Source organism: Triticum aestivum, chromosome 4B, assembly GCF_018294505.1.
Source record: "Triticum aestivum cultivar Chinese Spring chromosome 4B, IWGSC CS RefSeq v2.1, whole genome shotgun sequence".
Lineage (NCBI taxonomy): Eukaryota > Viridiplantae > Streptophyta > Magnoliopsida > Poales > Poaceae > Triticum > Triticum aestivum.
The window spans coordinates 10,916,902-10,940,686 of NC_057804.1; the positions used below are offsets into that span (position 1 = coordinate 10,916,902).

The window sequence follows — 23,785 nt, forward strand, 5'->3', positions numbered from 1 at the left end:
TGAACATGGATAATTTTATGCTTGAGGAGACGTTCAACATGCAATTGAAATTGTATGAATATATCAAACACATCAGATTTGCGCTTAAGAATATAAAGCCATGTGAAACGACTATAGGCATCAACAAAACTGACATAGTAGTTGTGACCACTAACAGATGTTTGTGCTGGACCCCACACATCAGAAAACACAATTTCAAGAGGACTCTTTACTTCTCTAGTAGATGAAACAAAAGGTAGTTGATGACTTTTGCCTTGTTGGCAGGCATCACACATGGACATCTCTTTATTTCTAGACTCTAATGGCAGCTCATGGCGGTGGAGTATGTGGCGAACGATGGGTGTGGTGGGATGACCAAAGCGAGAGTGCCACTGGGAAGGCGACACACGAACACCGCTGAAGACGCACTAGGCGGATGAATCCTCCAAACGGTACAAGCCTTGGCTCAAGCGGCAACTAAGCGGAATGTCCCGGGTTGCTCTATCCTTCACAAAAAGATTGAAAGGGTGAAATTCACATAGGACATGATTATCAAGGGTGAGCTTAGGGACAGATAAAAGATTACGAGTCATCGAGGGGACCCGCAAAAAATTACAAAGATGGAGCTGCCTAGAGGGATGACTAGTTAAAAGAGATGCTTGGCCAATGTGAGAGATGTGCATACCTACACCATTGGCGGCGTGAACCTGATCGTGCTCGTAGTAGGGCTGGTCGGTGGAGAGTTTGTTGAGCTCGTTCGTCATGTGATCTGTGGCGCCGATGTCTATGTACCAGGCTAGATCAACAGGATAGGACGGCGTGTACCCATGGTCGAAGTGCGGGTCCTTGCCCTTGGCGGCGATGTGGGCAGCCGGGGCGGTGGCGAGTTGGGCAGCCGGGGCGACGGCGGGGGGACCAAAGTCTGCCGTCGCAAATTGGCGCTCGTTGCCCTTGCCGTCATTGCCGATGCCAAGGAAGCTCCTCTGAAAGCGGCGGTGACACTTGGCGGTGACATGGCGTTCACGCCCACATAGCTGGCACGCCACCCAAGTGTTAGAGCCCCCACCCAGGGTTGATGCAGGGGGCGGGGTGGGCTTGCCAGATGACGGGGCAGGGGCCCTGGCCCCGAGAAGCCCAGAAGGCCGCCGGCTGTGAGGTGATGGTGGGGGAGGAGCGACGAGCCTCGACGCGCTGCTCGGTGAAGAGAAGTCATGAGTAGAGCTCGTGCGGGGGCATCACTGGCTTAGCGTTGTGAATAGCCTCAGCAAGATTGTCATAGTCGGCATCGAGGCCTTTGATGACAAAGCCAGGAAACTCCTCGTCTCTGAGCGACCGACCGATAGGGGTGAGTGTGTCTGCCAGCACCTTCATCTTTTTGAAGTAGGTCATGGCGGAGGAGTCCAGCTTCTTAATATCGGCGAGCTTGCTGCGAAGGGCCATCGAGCGGGAGGTAGAGACCTGGGCAAAGGCATGCTCCAGGGTCGTCCAGGCGTCCATGGAGGTGGCAGCGAAGAGACAGAGACCGGCGACCCCGTCGCCGAGGGAGCCCTAGATGGCAGAGAGGATCGCTTGGTCCTGCTGCACCCACATACGGTGTTTCGGGTTAATGGTCGGGCCGTGTACGTAGGGATGACCTGCGGAGGACACGGTAGCGAACCATCCACAAACCCTAGGAGAGACTGGCTGCAAAGCAACGGTAGGACCTTGGCGCGCCAGAACAGGTAGTTGTCCGGTGTGAGTCTGATGGCGATCAAATTGTAGAAGTGGAACGGCCCGGCTGGCGTGATGACGCCAGTAGCAGGGGCAGCGGTCGGCGGAGCCGCGGCAGGAACCACTGCCGCGACCGATGCCGCGGGTGGCGACGCGGGAACGATCGGGATCACGGCCGCGGGTGGGGCCATGAGCGAGGTCGCGGGTGGCTCCACGGGTAGCGCCTCCCCCGAGGTCGCCGGGATGACGGCAAGTGTCGAGGAGGAGCCGGAAGGGGCCATCGCAGGCGGTGGCGGCGGGATCGGTGTTGAGGCCGTCGCGGGCGGTGGTGGAGGGATCCGCGCTGAAAACAGGGAGCGCACAGCGGTGGTGCCGAAGAACTGAGGCACCGACGGAGCTAGGGGCGAGGTGGGAGGTTGAGGGCGGCAAGCGACGCGGAGATTGACCCGGAGCTGGTGGCGCCCGAAGCGGGAGCAGTCATGGCTCCGACGGCGGCAGCCCTAGGGTTTAGGGTTTTGGTGGTGCGGCGGCGGCGGGTGGGGTAGAGGACCTAGGACCTAGGTTAGACTCGATACCATGTAAAACATAGGTTTTGAGGGGAACTGGCTCAACCCTCTATGGGGTGGCCTATCACACAAGTCCTATACCAATATGGTATGGATTACACAGTAAGGCTACAATACGAAGTCTAACACCCCAAGGTGCAAGTTCTTTGTCTGGCTTGTCCTTCAAAATAGTCTTTGGACATCGGGTCGACTGATATGCTGCGGCTGGCCAAATTGTGATCTCTGCCCTCTATGTAAGCAATGCCAAGAGTCAGCCGCCCATATACTCTTCCAATGCTGCTACACCACCTGCATTTGGAACATCTTCCGTGGCTTGGAATGCATCACATCACTACGATGGCTTGGCGGACAATGACTTTGGTGAGAGCATTGTGGAACGGCAACCTTCAGAAGATGCATACATTTCTATGTAGAATGTATGCTTCCAGAAGCTTAGTTTTAGTTGACTTACAACATAAAACATATTTTCAGGATCATGATCATCAAGACTCTGATTCTGAATCAAAGAATACACTAGGCAACAGCTATCTTTATTCTTGAGATTAGCATCACTAAGTAAGCCAGCCGCATCATCAGATGGGAAGTGGCTTTCTTTCTGTGTGCAACAAATGATGAAACGATGATCCCTCTAAACAACAGCAGTGGATCACACCAAGTACAGCAACAGCAAGCTCAAAGAAAAACAACGATCGATCGATCCTAGAGAACCCGGTTGGACAGCGACAGCAGGCGGCAGAAGAAGTTGAAGCCGGCGGAGGGCATGTCATCGCGGAACCTGGGGTTCTAGAGGTAGAAGAAGCCCATGCCTAGCGGCAGCGCCTTTAACGGCACGACATAGAGCACCAGCACGGCCAGCAGGCAGGCCACGACGAATACCCCAGTTACGCGTGGGTCGCGCTAGGACAGCAGCGCCTCCACGCGCCCCCCTGCGTCGCCACGTCACCAAGCAGCATATGTGTGCCCGGCCACAGCGCGCAGCTGGTCGTAGCGCACCCGCACCACGTCCGCGTGGTGGGACGAGGGGAGCCCGTTGAACTCCTCGTCCAGATCGTCGAGGCTCATGATGTCCATGTCTGAGAACCACGGGTCCATGCCTGCCGGCTCGCGTGGCCGCCAGCGATAGCGCCAGATCAGCACGAGGAGGAGGTAGAGGCAGACGGTGGGCAGTATCATCTCTAGGCAGAGCACGACGGCGACTTGCAGCATGTGGACGAGGACGGAGGTGGGCGAGTGCTCCTAGGTGCGCACCCGGAGGCCCCAGTGCACCGCGGTAGCGAGGTGCGAGAGGCAACAGATGACGCGGAACTAGTTGGCCTTGCTCGGGCGCATGCTTCAGGTGTGTGTATCCGTGTCCAGCAGGTACTGCACCACCTCCGGCACCAGCAGTGGCTTGGACCACACGAGCCGGCCTGACACGATGCGCATGGTGGTGTGGCACAACACGTCCTGTCGCGCCGGGCCCAGCGGCTTGACATAGTGCATGCGCGCAGTAGCGGGCTCCCATACACTTGCATCAGCGTGAGCTAGGATGGGAAGGTGAAGCGGATACCCAACTCTAGCCGCCCATCTTGCGCACGCCGACTGGGTGCACCGCTGTGAGCGCGTAGCTGATGGTGTACATCCGGTTCTTGTCCAACGTGGAGAGCCGGATGTGAAGCTTGCCGATGCAGACGTCCTTCCTGGCCAAGGCGGCGTCGCCGGAGGTCTGCTGCTTGTACCTAGCTTTGTGGACGACGGCGATGGAGAGCACAGTGCATGGGTCGAACACGTCCTAGGCGCACTGCTCGTTCCAGCACGAGTTGAAGTGGTCGAGGATGGTGCGCGTGGGTGCCCACTTGGGCCTTTACTTGAGCACCACGTACGCGTCCGTCGAGCCGCTCGTGCCGTCCTTGGCGATCTTCATCGGCACCAGGTTGGCACTGGTGAGGACCAGGTTGGTTACCATCCGAGTCGAACTACATGCCACGTTTCCTGGAACGCCTCGTCAACCCGTCTTTCTTCGTTTCTCGCCTGGCGTGTATGGACGAATCGCACGCACGCACGCCTTTCTTCGTTTCTCACCTCGTCTAGGGACAAATCGCTCAAACGCGCCCTAGCTCGTGTCTTCTCGTGCTCTCACTTTGATTATTTCTTCAGTTAATTGTACCATGCATAGCCCTGCCTCGTGTGTTTTTTTTTGTTCGATTTTGATTTGATTATTGAATCCCGGTCGATCGTTTCTGAGGCGTCTCATCATGCACCTCCTCCGGACTCCAAGTCCCACACGCGCGCCAGAACGAAATATATTTTCTTCTTTTTCCTGCGTGTGAACGATTTTTTGTTTGTTTGTTTTTTATAAGGAATGAAAAAACTTTTTTTGTTATTTTTTTAGTACAAAAGAACAAACTTTTCTCTTCTCAAAAACAAATCGCATTGACCACATACTTGACACGGCTCGGTCGCATTTTTTTGTGCTAAACTATTTTACCTATTTATTAATTATTGTGTCACCAAGTAGTTTTTCTATAATACAATGTTTGTCGTACATTTATTGAATATTATTGACCAAACATAACGGTAAGACCCAAGTTTTGTGTTATATAATTCAAGTGTTTGTCATTATATCCCTCCGTTTCCAAATATAAGTTTTTTTTACAGATTTTAATATGGACTATATATGGATGTATATGGACATTTTTTAAGTATAAATTCACCTGTTTTGCCCTGTATGTAGCCTATATTGAAATCTCTAAAGGGCTTATATTTAGCATTGGAGGGAGTAGTGAACATCTTTTTTTTACGTTTCAGCTAGGAACACTTGGATGGTCTCAAGTTTGCCTAGTGTAAGAAAAACAAAAGAATGATGAACAAAGTACACTAATCCAAACTATTATGTGTCACTCAGATGTACCATAGTGTGTTTATATATGTTTGTGTTTGTTTTATTAAATATAAATACTACAAATCTATGTATGAGTTTCTCGCAAAAAAAAATCTATGTATGAGTTAGCAAATATCCAAGCAAAGATTTTTCATTTACGAGTGTTTACTCAGTTATAGCTATAATAGAAAGATCTAGAATTCCTACGGTGTCGACGAGGAGTTTGGAGCCTACATTGCTCCTTTTTCTTCAAAAAAATTTATGGACAAAGCACTGACCATGCCAACACCCGTTCGAGTGACTTGCCATGGGTCACTGATGAACAGTAAGGTGGCATGACCCTCTTTCTGTTGGGAATAATCCGTGGCGAGTCTGGCGAGCCGGTGCGCGCGAACGTGCGCGGTGGGCGCGTCGGACTCGGGCCAGGGCAAGGTTGGGTGCGTGCGTGTGCTCCCAAGTGTAGGTGTGCGTGTGTGCGTGGGTTAGCGCGTGTGTGTGCGAGTCTGTTGGCGTAGGACCAGGGCGTGGGCCGCGTAGGGCGCGCGAAGTGGACGCGGCGATCGCGTCAAAGCGCGATGGGCGCGCGCGAGCCAGGGTGTGCGGGGCGTGGCGAGTGGGAGTCGGGCGAGTCGTGGAGCTGCACGGGCATGTCCGTGGGCTCGGGTATAAGACCCTCTCCCCCCTTGTGTAAGTCGCTGAGGAGATCGAGTTCGTGCTCGAGGTGATAAACAATGAAGCCGTTCGTGCGGCGGGGGTGTTCAAGCACTCGGAAAAACTCTGTGTCCACCTTCCTCCTCGCCGATCGTGTCTCCGGTGATCGCCGTGCTTCGGTAGTTCCATTTTGGGGCCAACATTTGGTATCAGAGCGAGGCGACGAGGCGCGGTGAGGGAGCTCGCCGGAGTTCATGGCGCTGGTTCCACACGGCGGCGGGGGCGCGGGCGGATCGGTGTCGATGAACATGCCGATGCTCTCGCCGGAGAACTACACCATGTGGGCGATCAAGGCGCAGGCAATCCTTGATGCCCACACGCTGTGGGAGGCGGTGGCGCCGGCGAACGACGCGGCGGTCAACGCGAAGAAGTGCAAGACGGCGAGGGCGCTGCTTCTGTCGGGGCTGCCGGAGGACGTCTTGCTGCAGGTGGCGGCGAAGCCCACGGCGAGGGAGGTATGGGACTCCCTCAAAGTGCGTTTCGTCGGCGCCGAACGGGTGCGCGCGGCGAGAAGGGCGACGTTGCGCGGCGAGCTGGACCGGCTGAGGATGGAGGACGGCGAGTCTCTGGACGTCTACGCCGGCAGGTTGGGGGGATGACGGCGAGGTTCGCCGGCCTGGGAGAGACGCTGAGCAACACCGAGCTGGTGAAGAAGCTCATGGATACGGTGCCGGACCGTCTCTTCCCGGTGGTCGCCGGCATCGAGCAATTATGCGAGCTCGAGGAGCTCACCTACGACGAGGTGCTCGGGCGGCTGCGCGCGTTTGACGAGCATGTGCGGCGCCGCGGGCAGAGCAGCGACGAGCGCCAGGACGGCCAGCTCTTATACACGGCGGCACAATGGCGGGCGCGGGAGCGGCGCCAAGGGGGAGCTCGGGACGGCGACGACGACGACACGCGCAGTATGGCATCAGGCAGTGGCAGCAACAAACGTGGCCGGTGCTACAAATGCGGCGAACGAGGCCATTTCAAGCGGGACTGCCCGGAGCTGCGGAAGGCGCCGGCGGCGGAGCGGGCACTGCTGGCGGACGCCGGAGTTGAGGACGACGGACTCCTCTGAGCCACGGCTTAGGGGGAGAATGTTGGGAATAATCCGTGGCGAGTCTGGCGAGCCGGTGCGCGCGAGCGTGCGCGGTGGGCGCGTCGGACTCGGGCCAGGGCAAGGTTGGGTGCGTGCGTGCGCTCCCAAGTGTAGGTGTGCGTGTGTGCATGGGTTAGCGCGTGTGTGCGTGAGTCTGTTGGCGTAGGACCAGGGCGTGGGCCGCGTAGGGCGCGCGAAGTGGCCGCGGCGATCGCGTCAGAGCGCAATGGGCGCGCGCGAGCCAGGGCGTGCGGGGCGTGGCGAGTGGGAGTCGGGCGAGTCGTGGAGCTGCACGGGCATGTCCGTGGGCTCGGGTATAAGACCCTCTCCCCCCTTGTGTAAGTCGCTAAGGAGATCGAGTTCGTGCTCGAGGTGATAAACAATGAAGCCGTTCGTGCGGCGGGGGTGTTCGAGCACCCGGAAAAACTCTGTGTCCACCTTCCTCCTCGCCGATCGTGTCTCCGGTGATCGTCGTGCTTCGGTAGTTCCATTTTGGGGCCAACACTTTCGACCGTCCGATTGAGAATCAACAGTCAGATCAAACTAAAGGACGGTGGCGTCCATTTTTTTATCATCTTTTCTACAGTGTTTTATGCTGCAACAAGTGATCTGGGCAGTCCATTTTTCATGCAACGGCCATGTTACCCTGTTACCTGTCCCTGGATCTCTGTCCACCCCCGCCATGGCCGGCGGAGGAAGCCGCGGCCCTCTCAAATGTCAATGAGTACCCCTCCCCCCAAACTCCTCTTCCTCCTCCAAACGCCCACCCCCGCCTGCATCATAGCCCCAACTCCACCACGACGGTGCGTCAGCAGCGGCCCAGCTTCAGCGGCTGCTCGGACTGACCACGGAGTTGGAGGAGGAGGCACTCCAGGCCACGGCCTCCTCCATGCTATCCTCCAGCCTTGAGCGGATCTCCGCCAAAGCGTCTCGTCCACCACGCCTGCCAGCTCCCCACCTCCGGCCTGCCTGCCCGCGCTAGCCTACGAGGTTCTCAAGCGCACCAACGACGTACGCACGCACTATGGGCGCGTTTGGTTGCCCGCATGCAGCCCAACCAGGCCTGCACGGGATGTGCGCGGCTTGTTTAGTTGCCTGGGCTGCATGCGGGTTGTGGATCGCATGAAACTTAAAGCAGGCTAGAGCCTGGCCCGGCGGCAGCGCGGGAGACGGACGCGATGGCTCATAACTCCCCTCCCTCCCCCAACTCTCCTATCACCGCCCAGCCCGCACTGTTCCCACTGCTCCCTCTCTGCCTCACCACCTCTCCCTCTCCTCTCCTTCGATGGCTCCGCCTCGCTCACTGCCGCGCCGCCCTCTGACCCTCGTCGACCAGCGCATCGCCAGCATCTAGGAGCGCTGGCTAGCCGGGCTCCAGAACTCGGGCAGGGACCTGGCGTCGGCGCTGTGAGCGTCGTCCCCCATCTGCTGTCGTCCACCACGAGGGTCGGCCAATGCGGTGCCAGTCGTTCCTGCTCCGCCGCCGATTCCGGATCTCGTGCTCCTGGGCTCGGCGCCGTCCATGGAGCCGCCGCTTCTTGGGACCCCATTGGGCAGGGGGGAGGGGGGTTCTTGACCCCCATCCAAGGGTTTTCTCCTGTCGGCGCGCCATCCTCCTCGACCTCCGGCGTGGCCATGAGCACGGGGCCGATGTCGCAGCCCATCGCCAGGCCCGGCTCCTCCTCTGCTCCACCACCGCTCTCCTTCCCACCGGGGTTTTCACCCCGGCATCGGCTCGCTGCAGCTATGCAAGCTCCGGTGAGTCAAACCCCCCAATGCTTGCTTGTAGATGTAGATTAGGGGTTTATTTTCTTAGGCATGTGCTAGTAGTTAGTGGACTCGATCGGATTAGATAGGATTCGAGTAGATCCAATTGGATGCGATCCTAATCAAATCCAATCGGACCGATCTGTTTTTGTTTCCTACAATGTGTGTCCTAGGATAATTTTTTTTTGCTACTGCTAGTGTGTCCTAGGATCTGTGTTCATGCTAGTAGTTGTGTTCATGCTAGGGTTTGTGTTGATTGTTATACGTGCATGTAGTAGGACCATTTTAGGATGATGCCAAATGTGCATGGGTGCACATGGGTGCTATTGGCACTTGCTGTTGCTATTTTTAGATGTTTCCATGCTTAGGATAGTGTAGTGATGAGTGGCACTTGCAGAAAAGCAGATGCCACTGATCAGTGGCATTTGCCCAACAACAAATGCCACTGATCAGTGGCATTTGCTCATGGGCAAGTACCACTGATCAGTGGCACTTGTTGTTGGGAAAATGCCACTGATCAGTGGACTTGCCCAACAGAAAGTGCCACTGATCAGTGGTACTATGAGCAAGTACCACTGATCAGTGGCACTTGTTGTTGGGCAAGTCCACTAATCAGTGGACTTGCCCAACAGCAAGTGCCACTGATCAGTGGCATTTGCTCATATCAGTGGCATTAGTGGACTTGCCTAACAGCAAGTGCCACTGATCAGTGGCATTTGCTCATATCAGTGGCACTTGTTGTTGGGCAAGTCCACTGATCAGTGGCACTTGCTGTTGGGCAAGTCCATTGATCAGTGCCACGGATCAGTGGCATTTTCCCAACAGCAAGTGCCCATTTTGCAAAGAGTTTGTGCACTAATACTTGTCATCTTACCTAACAAGATATTGAAGAGTGACTGGGATGTGGCGGGTGGAGGAGCTCAGGTGGTGGCCGGAGCTGAGCGCGTCGAGGATTTTATCCCCACGAACAGGTGGCTCAGGACGGTGAACTTGCCTGGCAGGATCGCCATCATGAGCCTGCCTCGTTCAAGGGGATAATCTCCGAGGCAGGGCCACGAGGAGGGGGCCCGGGAGGCGCTGCGCTTCTACTAGCAGATCAAGGACAACGAGGACCTCGTCATGCTCGTCGTCCCTCGCAAGTTCATGGACACCTAGCTGGTCATCAAGTGGCTCACGCGCGTGGTCAGGCTGTCGGCGAACAAGCGGTGCGTGTTCTTGGTGCAGGTCCAGAACTTCGAGGGGCACATGATTCTTGGCCGGGGCTGGAACTACTTCTGTTGCCTCCACCGGATCTTCCCCGGCGCATCTCAGGACTAGGACTGAAGGTTCAGATCTACAACCACGACTCCTCGGTCATGTGCAGGTTTCGTTGCAGCAGGCACAACTGCGTTGATGACATTGAGCATGCTATGTAGTTAAGTAAGGTGTTAGTGTTGAACTTTTATGGTGTGTGGCTAGACTTATGGTACTTGTGCTGGGAACTTGTTAATATTTTGGCCAGGAGCAGCACCCTGGCGTGGAGCAGGGAAGGAGGATGCCCCTGCTGTTAATCTAAGTAGTTTGTTGTCATTTCTTTGCTTGCTTGCTTGCTTTGTTTGATCTTGCTCTGTTTGTGTTGTTGTGCTGATCATGTGGTGATAAGGCCATCACATTTGAATGGGGTGAGCAGAACACAAACGTTGTTCGCAACCAAATAGCTGAAGTTTGCTCTGCTCACACCCTAAGCACAAAAACGGCAACCAAACAGCAGGGGGGTAAGTGCCCCTCCATGCGATGCAGGCAACCAAACAGATTGCATCTGCTGCATATGATGCTGCATTTCAAGAACCAGGCTGGCTGGAGATGGACATGCAATGCATCTACTATTGCAAACTGGAACCAAACATGCCCTATATGCTTCTTCTGTCATCTCAGCTACCTCTCTCAAAGAGCTCACTCATTTGCCAAAACAATCTATTGTGTTTTCCTCGGGATTCAATCTAAATGTTTCCCAAGAAATTCAGAAGAATATTTCTTTTTATAACATACATAATTTTATGAATATGATGACCATTTGCAAATGGAACAACTCTTGTCTCAGATCTGACAGTGGACAAGAAAAAAATTGATTCCTAGGGAGATAAGTAGGGCATCTATTTCCGAACCCTTGGCCATCCAATATATTCTGCCAGTATTGTATTATTTTTGAAATAAAAACAACCTAGAGTATGTTAGTTGTCAACAGAAGAAACTTGACAGTAAAGTTAATTCTTTTTCCATCAGACTGGATCATAACTATTTCTGCGAACGTTGCTGGTCATTTCTTTATATACTCCCTCTGTAAAGAAATATAAAAGCGTTTAGATCACAACTTTAGTTTAGGATTGTAAAGTCATACAAGGAAGAAGATACATGCCACAACTATGCGTCGTAAGCTTGATCTTAGAAACTTATTTAGCCAATGTATTGCCATATCCTTTTTTCACAAACTTAGCTTCCACTTCGTTACTATACATTAAGTACTTTGGTGTATTTGTTCTCTGGAAACTGCACCCCCATTTTTTTTCTGTATTTGTTCGATTTAATAGGGAAATGAGGAGGTCCTTATGATATTGTTCAGCCTTGAATCCAAAAAAAAAAACATTTTGGGAACTATTCGAAGTTGTTGATGCCTGATCGCATAAAATTTGAACAAAATCTTGCATCAAATTCCTCCCCTGAACTACTGTACTGTAGTTAATAACAACCGTTGCTGATGGATTCCATACCAAAAACCATGGCTAAATAAGTGTATACGTGCTTGCAGTTTTCTGCCTCAAGTTCTGAAGTCTGAATCCTGTCTCCCACATGGCGGGAAAAGGCATGCACGTGGAGTTCACGAGTATGACTCTGCTAATCCATCAGCATGCGTGCAATGTAATGCTCGGCTCAGCTCAGTGTCAACAATGGTAGATCTGATTGATCAAAAGCAGTAAAGCACACAACAAAAGGCTATTGAACTTCAAGGTCCATCAACTCAGTGTACTTATCTATATCTATACTTATACTTACTATACTATATAGTGTATGAGTTTTGAATTGTAAGGGCATCTCCAGCCGTTGGCTAAAAGCGCTGCCTGGGGATGAGCCGGCGCCAAAAATGGTCCTGGGGGCGAGTCGGTCCCCAGCCGTCGGCCCCCAGGGCCGCCCCCAGGCGCGTATTTAAAAAAAAACCGTTCGGCGAAGTTATGATAAAAACTAGTTATATTTCGGCCAACCATGGCAAGTTTCGGTGAAATTCGTCCAAATATTACATTAACCTAATCTAAAGTAAAAGAAAGTGGCTGAAGTCGTCGCCGCCATCGTCGTCGTCGGCCTTCTCCTCCTTGACGCGGGTGCCCCTGCTGGACCCTTCCCGGCGTCGCCTTGGCGAACAGGCGGCGGCGCGTCGTCGTCGTCGTCGCTGCCGCATAAGACGATGACCCCGCCTTCCTCGCGGCCACGTCGGCGCTCCTCGAAGCGGCGTAGGGCGGCGCACTGGCGCTCCTTCTCCTTCTCCCGGCGCGCCTTCTCCAACGCGATGGAGTCCTGGCGCGCCCATTCGAGGGCCGCGTCGTCGTCGTCGAACTCCGCGTTCACCGGCGCCAGCCCCGGCTCCGTCTTCACCGGCGCCAGCCCCGGCTCCGTCTTTGGCTTGACGAAGCGCGGAGGAGCCGACGAGGACGAGGCGCGCCGGCCGCCCTCGTTGATGACGATGCCGACGCTGCGAGTGCGCCGGCCGAGCGGCGTCTCCGCCGCGGGCTCGGCCTTGACGCCGAGCAGCGCCGGAGAGCCGGAGGAATGGGAAGAAGAGCGCGATGAGGAGGAAGAAGAAGAAGCGCTGAACCTCCTTGGCGCCCATGGCCCGACGCGTTGGTGCTGCGCCGGGGCGGCCACCCTCGCCGGGGGGTACGCCAACGGCGGGTCGTTGCCGCCCTCGAGGTACGTGAGCACGCCCTCGAGTGTGCGGCCGGGGATGCCCCACCAGAGGTGGCGCCCCTCGCTGTTCTGCCGGCCGCCGACCACCGGAGCACCGTTGGTGGACGCCAAGCGCTGCTGCTGGCGGCGCTGGAAATACGCCGCCCAGGCCTCGTGGTTGTCGGTGGCGTACTGGGGAAGGGAGCGTTGGGCGTCGGTGAGGGACGCGTGCACGATGTCGACCTCCTCGGCGAAGTACCTCGGCTTCGCCACGGCGTCGGGCAACGGGGGAATGGGCACTCCCCCGGCGCTGAGCCTCCACCCCGTTGGCCCGGCGCGCATGTCCGGCGGCGCCGGGATGTTCGCCTGGAACAGGAGTCAGGACTCCTGTTCGCGGAGTGAACGGCGGCCGAATCCGTTGGCCGCCGCCTCGTCTCCGGGGAAGCGTTCTGCCATGGCGACGGCGGGGCTGGGCGGGCTCGGGAGAGGTAGAGGGAGGGGCTGGGCGGCGGCGCTTGGGAGAGGCAGGGAGAGGGAGGGACTGGACGGCGGCGAGGGAGGGCTGGTGTGGGCACAGGCGAGTGGAGGCCGCCGGCTTTTATAGCCGGGCCGCGCCCGTGTGTACGCGTGCGAGGGAGGGGAGGCGTCGGCGCGCCGTCCCATGAAGCGCCGCCCGTGAGGAATCAATGGCAAGGCTGGCCGGCGGCAGCCTTGCCATTGATTCCCCGCGGGAACCGAGGCCGTTGGGGGAAGACGAGGCGCCGAGTCGCTGACGCGGCTGGCCCGCGTCTTTTTCGCGCCAAAACAGTTCGCCCCAGCGCCCCCGTGCGCCCCCCAGCGCGCCGGGTTCGGACTGGGTCCGCCGGCGCTGTTTTCGGCCCAAGCCGGCGAAAATCGGGCTCCTGGGGGCGCGACTAGGCCGTTTTTTCGGCGCCGGTGCGAAAAAATCGCCTGGGAGGCCTTCCTGGGGCACGGCTGGAGATGCCCTAACAACATCATCAATCCTAGCCGTTGGTCTCATAAATCTAATGGTTGAGACTGAACGGATTCGCGGTGAACAGTAGCCCACACTTGCATTAATGTGACCATTAGTGCCGGTTCCAACGGCCAGGCGGCGGCGCTCATTAGTACCAGTTCGTGGCGAACATTTAGTATTGGTTCGACTAGACTACTTAGGGCGTTTTTTGCTGCAGCCCAATGAAATGTTAAAGACCACCACAATACCAATTTTCATTAGCAGAAAACCACCACTTTATAGTTCATGACATAAATCACCGTACGAATGGCAGTGGCAAAAAACACTAATGATAAATGCTAATTGCTTTAATTCTCTTCCGGTTGTCTTGAAGACATATTTTTGAAATATAGTGAAGACAATTTTCTTTGACATTACATGATTGCAAAGAAAAATGTTGTAAAGTTCACATTATCAACTTGTTCAACACTTATGGTTTTATAGCTCAAATTAAGTTAATGGAAATGTAACATTCTTTTATAGTTCTAGAAATATATTTTGATAATTTGTCATCAATTAATGCTATCGTGAGACCTAACATATCCTGATGTTCCGTAACTTTTGTGAACATTGACTTTTCGCCTCCCTCATATCTAAATCCTGGCTCCGCCCTTGGCCGAGTACAAGAGATGTATTATCTGGGAGGATAAACAAAAGCTAATAATTATTGGGTTCCAAAAATTTCCAATTATTATGCCAATTACTAATTTTTGAACACGTAATAAACGAAAGCTAATTACCAATTACCAATTTTTATTACTTCATTTGTGCATGCATACACCAACAATATTTATTTTTGCTCTAAACTCATTGCAAAGTACCATATGTTTTTATTTCTTTTACTAGAATCATAGGAGCAATACTGTTAAGACGTGCATTGCACGTGTGTACATACTAGTATATGTTAGTGGTTTAGAGAGGCTGGCTCGTCGTCAACAGATTACACCGAGAACAAGCGTCGTAATCAATCCCCTCTGCTGATTGAGATTCTACTGCCTAATTTGGCCTCTTTGCTGCATGTTTGCCGAGTAGCAATCTGATGCGGTAGCACCGCAAAGCTTTTGACCATCTCTAAGCAAAATTGATATATTCCCTTCAACGGTATGCAACCGGCTAGTAACCAGGACAGTGTTTTACATAATCCTTCCTGGTTGCTTCTTCTTTCTGAGATGCAAGCTTTTGAGTTTACCAACAAAAAGGGCTCATGTATGCAGATGTACACACTGTAGAATCGCTATCAATAAGAGTGTATTTGCAAAAGCCAAGAAGATCTCCACATCTTCTTTCTTGAGTAAGCAAGTAGAATGTGTGCATTGCTAAGCCATGAAGACCTACACATCTTCTTTCTTCTGTAAGCTGTAGAATGTATGCAAGTTCAGTTGACTCTCCACTGTTTTACAGCATAAAATTTGTTTTTAGGATCATGATCATCAAGACTCTGAATCAAAGAATACACTAGGCAGCAGCCATCTTTATTATTATTGAGATTAGCATCACTAAGTAGGCCTCATCTCATCAACTGGGAAGAGAAGAGAAGAGGCTTTCTTTCTGTGTGCGAACAAATGATCAAACGATGATCCCATCCCGCTAAGCAGCAGCAGCGGATCACACCAAGTACAGCAACAGTAAGCTCAAAGAAAAACAGCTAGCTAGAGCACCCGGTCGGAGAGCGACGGCAGGCGGCGGAAGAAGTTGAAGCCGGCGGAGGGCATGTCGCCGCGGAACCTGGGGTGCCGGAGGTAGAAGAAGCCCATGCCCAGCAGCAGCGCCTTGAACGGCACGGCGTAGAGCACCAGCGCGGCCAGCAGGCATGCCACGGCGAAGACCCCCGTCGCGCGCGGGTCGCGCCACGACAGCAGCGCCTCCACGCGCTCCCCCTGGGCCGCCACGTCGCCCAGCAGCGTCTGCGCGCGCCCGGCCACGGCGCGCAGCCGGTCGTACCGCGCCCGCACCACGTCAGCGGGGCGGGCCGAGGGGAGGCCGTCGAACTCCTCGTCCAGCTCGTCGGGGCTGACGCTGTCGACGTGGGAGAGGCGCGGGTCCATGCCGGCCGGCTGGCGGGGGCGCCAGCGGTAGCGCCAGAGCAGGACGAGGAAGAGGTAGAGGCAGACGGTGGGGAGGATCATCTCCGGGCAGAGCACGACGGCGACGAGCAGCATGTGGACGAGGACGGTGGTGGGCGAGTGCTCCCAGACGCGCACCCGGTGGCCCCAGCGCACGGCGGTGGCGAGGTGCGAGAGGCAGCCGACGACGCGGAACCAGTTGGCCTTGCTCCGGCGCATGCTCCAGGCGTGCGTGTCGGTGTCGAGCATGTACTGCACCACCTCCGGCCCCAGCGGCGGCTCGGAGCGCGCGAGCCGGGTCGACACGATGCGCATGGCGGTGTGGCGCAGCACGTCCTGCTGCGCCGGGCCCAGCGGCTTGACGTAGTGCATGCGCGGCAGCAGCGGGCTCCCGTACGCCTGCATGAGCGTGAGCCAGGACGGGCAGGTGAAGCGGATGGCCAGCTCCAGCTCGCCCATCTTGCGCACGCCGACGGGGTGCACCGCGGTGAGCGCGTAGTTGATGGAGTAGACCCGGTTGGTGTCCAGCGTCGAGAGCCGGATGCGGAGCTTGCCGATGCGCGCGTCCTTGGGCGGCGGCTTCCCGGCGTCCACCGTCTTGTACCTGGCGTTGTCGAAGACGGCGATGGAGAGCACGGTGCATGGGTCAAAGACGTCCCAGGCGTACTGCTCGTTCCAGCGCGGGTTGAAGTGGTCGAGGATGGTGCGCGTGCGCGCCCACTTGGGCCCGTACTTGAGCACGACGTAGGCGTCGGTGGAGCCGCTGGCGCCGTCCTTGGCGATCTTCATGGGCACCAGGTTGGAGGCGCCGCGGACGCCCACCTCCAGCATGCCCACGGGCGGCTTGGAGAGCTGCTTAGAGGCGGCGCGCACGTCGCTGGCCACGTTGGCCGCCTCGTCCAGCACGTGGTAGCCGCCCTCGAGGCAGACGCGGACGTGCACCCGGCCGGCGTAGGGCCGGGCCTCGTCGCCGCACAGGTTGAGCCAGCGCGAGGGCGGCTCGACGCGGTCGTCGGAGCGGCGGTGCACCGTGGAGAGCGGCACGCGCGCCTGCCCGACGAGCTGCCCGGAGAAGACGTCCTCCACGGCGACCGTCAGGAAAGGGTCGAACGGCTCGGCGGCGACGAAGAGCAGGTCCTCGTTCCAGCTCGGGTTGGACGCCCCGGCCGCGGCGCTGCCGAGCGCGATGCGGCCCGTCTTGAACACCTGGGCGCCGAGCTGCGCCTTGACGTACAGCTCCGGGAAGGTGGGGCCGAAGTGCTGCTGCTTGGCCTTGGCGGCGTCCGGCGGCGATGGCAGGCGCAGGTCCTGCGCCTGGATGACGCTGAGGCGGAGGTACCACAGCTTGGGGGAGAGGTAGGCCTTGGAGCGGGTGTGGACGAGGTTGCCGCCGGAGTCGGACTGCCAGGCCTCCTGGAACGCCTCGTCGACCTGCGTGCCGACCCAGACGGCGAGCATGACGTCGCAGGCCGGGGCGGCGCCGTCCTCGGCGTGGCCCTCCAGGGTGTACCACTGCGGCGCGAGCGCGCTGTCCGGCGGCGAGCGCTTGGGCACCTCCTGCAGGTCGAAGGAGACGAAGCCGAGGTGCGCGTCCGGCGGGGCGGCCTCGCCCTCCTTCTCCGGCTTCTTGGCCTCCTCGTGCACGGTGACCTCTAGGGAGGAGGCGGTGAGGCTGGCCTTGTGGAACGCGAACACCTGGTCCCACTCGCCGGCGGTCGTCGCGGCTCGCGTCCGCACGGCGTGAGCGCCGATGCAGAGCTGCGCGTAGAGCGGCTGCCGGTCGCCGCCGTCTTGATTCTTCTTGGCCTTGAGAAGCCGGACGAACAGGTATGGCACGCGGTCCACCAAGTCGTACGACGCGCTGCCGCCGCCCGAGGAGGCCATGCTCCGCTCCGCGGCGGTCTGGGGAAGGATCTCGAGATCGCCGGCGACCCCCGCCGTGGCCAGCTGCATCTTGGACGGTGAGGGCGGCGGGGCCTTGGACGGGGAAGGAGGCACCGCCACCTCCTTCTTGCCCTCCTCCTTGGGCTTCTCGCCGTCTTTGGGCTTGTCGCCGTCCTTCTTCTTCCCCTTCTCCGGCGACTTCTTCTTGCCGGCCTCCTCAGCCTTCTTCTCCTCTGGTTTGGCGTCCTGCGCCTTCTTCTCTTCCGCGGGCGCCGCCGCAGCCTCCGGCTTCTTCTCGTCGGCAGCGGCAGGAGCAGCAGCAGCAGCCTCGGCGGACTCCTTCTTGTCCGCAGGGGCGGCATCACCGGCCTGAGCCTTCTCGCCCTCCGGCGCGGGGGCAGGGGCAGCAGGGGCGGGCGGCGGAGGGTCGTCGACGACCCAAATCTTGAGGCCGATCTCGCCCTTGATCTGCGAGAAGACGCTGCGCTTCTCGAGCGGGTAGTAGACGAGCGCCTCGTCGCCGGCCCGGGCGAAGGAGGCGGCGGCGACCTTGACCTTGCCGAGGAAGGTGCCCCCGCGGCGGCCGGACCCGGCGACGGCCTTCTTGTCGTTGTAGACGTTGAGCTCGAGCGTGTCGGCCATGGCGCCCGGGTGGTGGACGGGGAACTCGAGGCGCTCGCCCCAGTGCGGGTTGAGGTCGCGCGGGCGCGTGGCCGTGCGGCGGCGCTGGCCGTCGAAGTCGACGACGGCGTAGGCGCACGCCGTGCCCTGGCCGTCCTTGGGCATCAGGTTCCGCGCGTTGCACACCTCCACCACCACCCGCTGCCGCGCCCCCTCCTCCATCTCCACCATGGCTGGAGCAAGCAGAGCTCGGCCTCCCCTCGCCGGGATCCGATCCTGGAAGCTTCTTGGGCGCGAAAGGTGATTTGATTAAAGGCTCGATCGAATCTGGGAGAAATCTGTGGGATGAGAGCGATGGAGAGTGATGGATGGGGATATGACCGTTGGAGGGAGGGCGGCGGGGAGCGGACGGACGGTGAGTGGGGAGTGGCGGAGAGTGGCGCCGGGGTTTAAAAGGGAGGAGGCAACGGCCGGGAGAGGTGGGGCCGGGGCCACGTAGGAGGGGGCTGGACGCCACGTGGATGGGAGACCGGTGGTGTTTCAACGGCAACGGCATTGACGCGGCACCGCCGGAAATGGCGGCGACCGAACCTCCGGCCGTGGGAGTCGTGCGGGATCCTACTTAACCGGGTCTCGGTCGATGTTATATCCGCGGGATCCTACGTCTACGTGAAGATCCATGTGAAATTTTCACTTTAATTTCTCTTCTTTTCTTTTACAAGTTCTATCACCTGCTGAGACTTGTTTAAATCTCAGTCCGCTGAGATCTAGCCACACCCTAGAAAATATATTAAATCTTCAGGTGCTGGTGTATCTTCTTGATCGGTAACTGCTCCCCTGATTTACCTAACCGCCATCAGAATGTCTCGTAGAATGGTAGGAATAGCATTCTCAACTAAACAAACCGATCCCGAGAGTGACAATATGCTCGGATAAAACAACCCCTCAATCCAAAACTATACGAATTGTTGAAAACTGGCATGGGGAAAACAGAGTTCCAATCATGGCGAACACTCGAGACATTCTAGAGGGGTGGTAGGTTTACTTCTCCAACCATAGAAATGTTTGACGTTTAATAAAAGAACTACTAATATACACTGGAATGGATTTTTTAATAGAGTAACTATTGTTGAAAAAGGCAATTTGTCACTTTTGGTGAATATTGCCAATTAAACGGTCATATGCTCGCCACCGCCAAAAGCCATAACTGAATGTCACCAATCAACTAAGGGAATGCTCGCGTCCTTCAAACTGAATTAAACCCTCAATCAATTTTTAAAGGGCCCGGTGGTTTACTGGATCAAAATAGTTAGACGAGACTTAAGTCTCATCCAGATGAGATTTAAATCCGTTTGAGAAAACTTAACACTTATTTTGGAAGAATAAAAGGAGCACCTTGGAACAGAGCGAGCAATATATAGAGTAACGATAGATGGGAAATACACTTTGGTTCCTGGTTGTATATGCGCCCTATATGGGGATTTTTTTTATTTTTTTAATAAAAAGTCAAAATAGGTAAGAACTATTTTGAAAAAACACTTGACTTACTTTTGCACTAGTATATAAATCTCGACGAAAAAAAAAACAAAGTTGACCTCACAGCAAAAAAGACAAAATTTATTTGCTATTATAGGTCACTATTCACACTATTTTAGTCAAGAATGTGTCTTTTTTGAAAAAAAGTCAAAGGGATATTTTTTTTCTGGATTTTTTTTCTCACGAGTACAATAGAAGGCCAAGTTTATTTCAAAAAAAAATTCATAAATTTTTGACTTTTTGTTGAATTAATAAAAAAATATCCATATAAGGTGCATATGTCCCCATAGACCAAAAGTTCCCCTCCACCGATAGATGGATCAAATGCACGTGTTGATTAACGGGCCGTGGGCGTGGAGCTTGCTCGCGGATTATCATGTTGTGCACAACAGCACAAGTCTACCATACTCGGATCGCATCACATAGGTTAGGTGGTCAATGTTATGTTTCACACACCAATCATTTCATCCAAAAGTTGGTTGTACCAAATCCACGGTGCCCAAGTGCGCAACCACTCTCCCTCCCTCCGTTCCGAATTACTACTTGTCAACATGTATGGATGTATATAGATGCCTTTTAATTTTAGATACATCTATTTCAACGACGAGTAATTTGGAACGGAGGGAGGGAGTACGTGCCAATGACATGACATTCTCCAATGTCGAGGATAGCTATCCGCCCAGGAGGTCCAGGTCCAGGTCCAGGTCCAGGTAGCCCCGGTCCGGTCGAAAAGGCATTGCCACCTTTGTCGAATATCGCCAATTAAACGGCCCTATGCTCACTCGCCACTGCCAAAAGCTGCGTGCATGTAATGTACCGCAGAGGTATAATAAACTGGTTGTCACCTTGAAATGTCTGGCTTATGGCTCCCGGCAACACCCACTATGGCGTCGGTGGCGGCTAGCCTGAATCCTGCAGGCTCGCAACGTCTACTTCGGGGGCGCACGAGCCAGTTATCCGCTGACGCAGAGCGTACGGACGCACCGGTCGCACCTTGTGCACCACTGCTGGTGCAGCAGCACTGGGTACAGTACTGGAGTGCCACATGTACTGTGTACTGTGTCAAGGTGAACAGCACGTCAGCACCTACCTGAACGGAATGGATTCGGATGGAACGTGTACATGCGGGCGGGGTACGTGCCCGGCTATACCATACCAAAAACACGTGCAGCTTGGAGACCTCTTAGTTCTTTCTTTCATTCATTTTTTTGTTTTTGCGGGGAAGAAATTTTAAAGAAAAAATGTGGAGCGTAGCTTGCTGCATGCAACCAGGCCGCATGGTGCTGACTCACCGGCTCGTGCGTGTGCGTGTGCATGTGCATGCCGCAACCGCCTCCGGTTTGGTTTGGATCTGCCCGGCCTGAGACCACCCAACACATGCCTGGTGCGTGGTGTGCATGCATGGCTTGTGGCCTTGTGCAGAAGCTCACTCGATCATGGCCACCAGCTTTGCTTAAACAAATCGGTATCTTGTTAATTAACTACTATTATTATTAGTACGTACTGGCGACTGCTTGAGGCTAATTAAGCCCATGTTGTTGTGTTTGCAGGATCGGTTTGCTCACCCTCCCTCCATGATCGATCTCATCTCATCTCATCGTCGTTTTGTTTCTTGTACGTATAGTATAGTATACTAGTGCAATGCCGTACAAGCTGCACACACAGTGGACACGTACGCACATGTGCTACTACGTGCCAGGCCGTGCACATCTCCCAGTCTTCATTTTTTCGTTTCCCTTTTTTTTTGCGAAAATCTCCTCTCCATCCTCCTCAACGGCACTAATAATGTACTGTACTAGCTAGAAACCAAGAAACGCCATGGATTCACTTGTTCCCATACCTTGTACTACCTTGTCTACCGTGTTTAATAACTTACTTACTGTATTTACCCGCAAAATAAAATAAAATAACTTACTGTATTACTACTTAGGGATGCATGCATGTATGGTCTGTCGGTCCGTCAGGCTGATGCCTTTTTGTTACCGTTGATTGATTAGGATAGTATATTCTTCTCTATCCAAATCAACCTATTCAATATCCTTGAGCTGCAAGCTGATATGGTGATAGCCTTTTTTTTCAAGTAACTTTAAGATTCGTGCAAATATTTAAGGAGGGTGTACCGAATCAAAACTCATATATATGATGAAGAAAGGCAGTAATATTCTTTTCCAAGTTACAGTGCAAGGCTGAAAGTACTCATTTTTTGTATTTCTATTTCTCCGTCATCATATCACGCTGTGTATGGACAGACTATATATGGTGCATACCATAATACTGAGAGGGCCCGGAGAGAATATCTCCATCATCAGAGCAGGAAATTCAAGTATTGTACTATCGAATTCTTACACATACTTTTGTGACGTACCCAAATGTTACCGTTACGATTACCCATTTACGGGTAATGTTCGACAACCCCAAAGTAATATTCCAGCCTGAAGGTACACACCATTCTCCTGATCTAAGGACGTGAGTATGCATTAACACTTGACATGATTTACTGATAACTAAGCGACGATGTGATCTCGTAATATATCACGGGTTGGGTCTATCCAATACCATTGGTTTTTTCTAGCAACATGCTCTCATTGTTGATGGCATCTCTGTTACTTTAACAGTCTCCTATGATCAGGAAAACAAGATCATCATGCAACATGAACTACTTCTTGTGTATGTTTCAACACATGTAACTGAATTTTCCCCTTAATCTCACATTCAAGAACCATTTCAATTATAGCACAAAAATATAAACATCAATTATGAACATGCAAATGAAATAATACATTATCATTTTCTCTAGGGCACATTTTCAACAATTTACCACCCGACAAACCTAATAAACTATCTCAGAAATACATGGTACGCTAATTTATCGAGCAGTAAACATGGTAGACCATCTCAAAAAGACTCCGCTCATTAATTAACCAAACGAGACCTTTTTGATAAGGTTGGACAAATTAATGAACGCGGTCTCGTTCATTAATTTGTCCAACCTTATCTTTGCTTTGGCAGTTATAACACAATTAATATTTTGAGAGAAGATAAGCATAAGCCTCCTATATAAACTCTTGCCATCCACCCGAGTTAGGCACACACCAAAGCATCTTCGATCGTGTTCAAAGCTCATCATAGCAGCACGGTAACTTGCAAAGTTTTCCACCGATCATGAGGACTCGCTGCATGTTCCTCCTAGTCCTTGCCGTCACTCTCGTGGTTCTATCCCCAGGTGCATTAATTCTTTCATAGAAGATATTTTCCATATAATTGTTGTATGTCTATGCATGTACTCTTACCGAGTTCAATATTAGTATAACCATGGATGTAGTTGATCCATCACAACCTACTGATTTTTTTTTATTCGTTAATTACCTCCACAGATGTGGCTGTTAGACTGTATATGGATACGTAGACTTGTGTATACGTGTTGTACTTGTACTTGTACCCTTTGGTACTTATATAATGAGATAGCCGCACCCCCCAAGGGTGTCGAGCAGTTGCCCCCAATATTCTAGTTTTACATGGTATCAGACTAGGGTTCCCGTCTTCCGCTGCACCCCTTGCTGCCGCCGCCGCCTTCGCCGATCGCTGCCGAAGCTAGCCCGATGGCCTCCCCGCACTCCGCCGCCGCCTCGGCTTCCTCTCCTGCTGGCGCGCTCGTCGCTCCCTCGTCGCCCTTCCTCGCACCCCCCCCCCCCCGCTCGCCACGGCTTGGCGGCAGCCGTCGCTGCCCACCGAAAGCCATCTGCAGGGCGGGCAGGGCGGGCCGAGCCTGCCCCAGCCGCCGATTGCCACTGGTGGCGCCTCGCCCTCGACCTTCGCCTTCGCGCCGCCGCCCTCTCGCGGCGCTGCACCGTCCGCCTACGGGGCGGCTCCCCAACCCTACGGAGCCCCTCCGCCCTACTATGGCGCTACCCCGACCTACGCTCCGTGGTACGGCGCCCCTGCACCAACCTACGGCGCCGCGCCACCGATGCCTCCTACCTGGCCGATGCCTCCGCCATCACAGATGGCGCCGTCGCACTATGGCGCGACCTACGGCGCCGCGCCCGCCGTGTCTTCGGTGGCCACGCCTGGTTCGGT

General features: G+C 54.6%; 1 protein-coding gene and 1 pseudogene across 2 annotated transcripts; both read right to left on the minus strand.

Moving 5' to 3' along the window:
- Positions 1 to 2,954: 2,954 nt before the first annotated feature.
- LOC123089872 (FT-interacting protein 3-like) lies at positions 2,955 to 4,200 on the minus strand (annotated as a pseudogene).
- Positions 4,201 to 15,043: 10,843 nt separating this feature from the next.
- LOC123090559 (FT-interacting protein 3) lies at positions 15,044 to 18,887 on the minus strand. 2 transcript variants are annotated; one of them, XM_044511872.1, is made up of 2 exons: positions 15,738 to 18,887; positions 15,044 to 15,704 (listed from the first exon to the last, which is right to left on the minus strand). In XM_044511872.1, the coding sequence occupies exons 1-2, from the start codon at positions 18,401 to 18,403 to the stop codon at positions 15,254 to 15,256; spliced, it is 3,117 nt and encodes a 1,038-aa protein (XP_044367807.1). In that variant the 5' UTR covers positions 18,404 to 18,887; the 3' UTR covers positions 15,044 to 15,253. The 2 variants fall into 2 exon arrangements, with proteins under 2 accessions (XP_044367807.1, XP_044367806.1); XM_044511871.1 differs by having other exon boundaries at positions 15,044 to 18,882.
- Between the last annotated feature and the right edge of the window lie 4,898 nt (positions 18,888 to 23,785).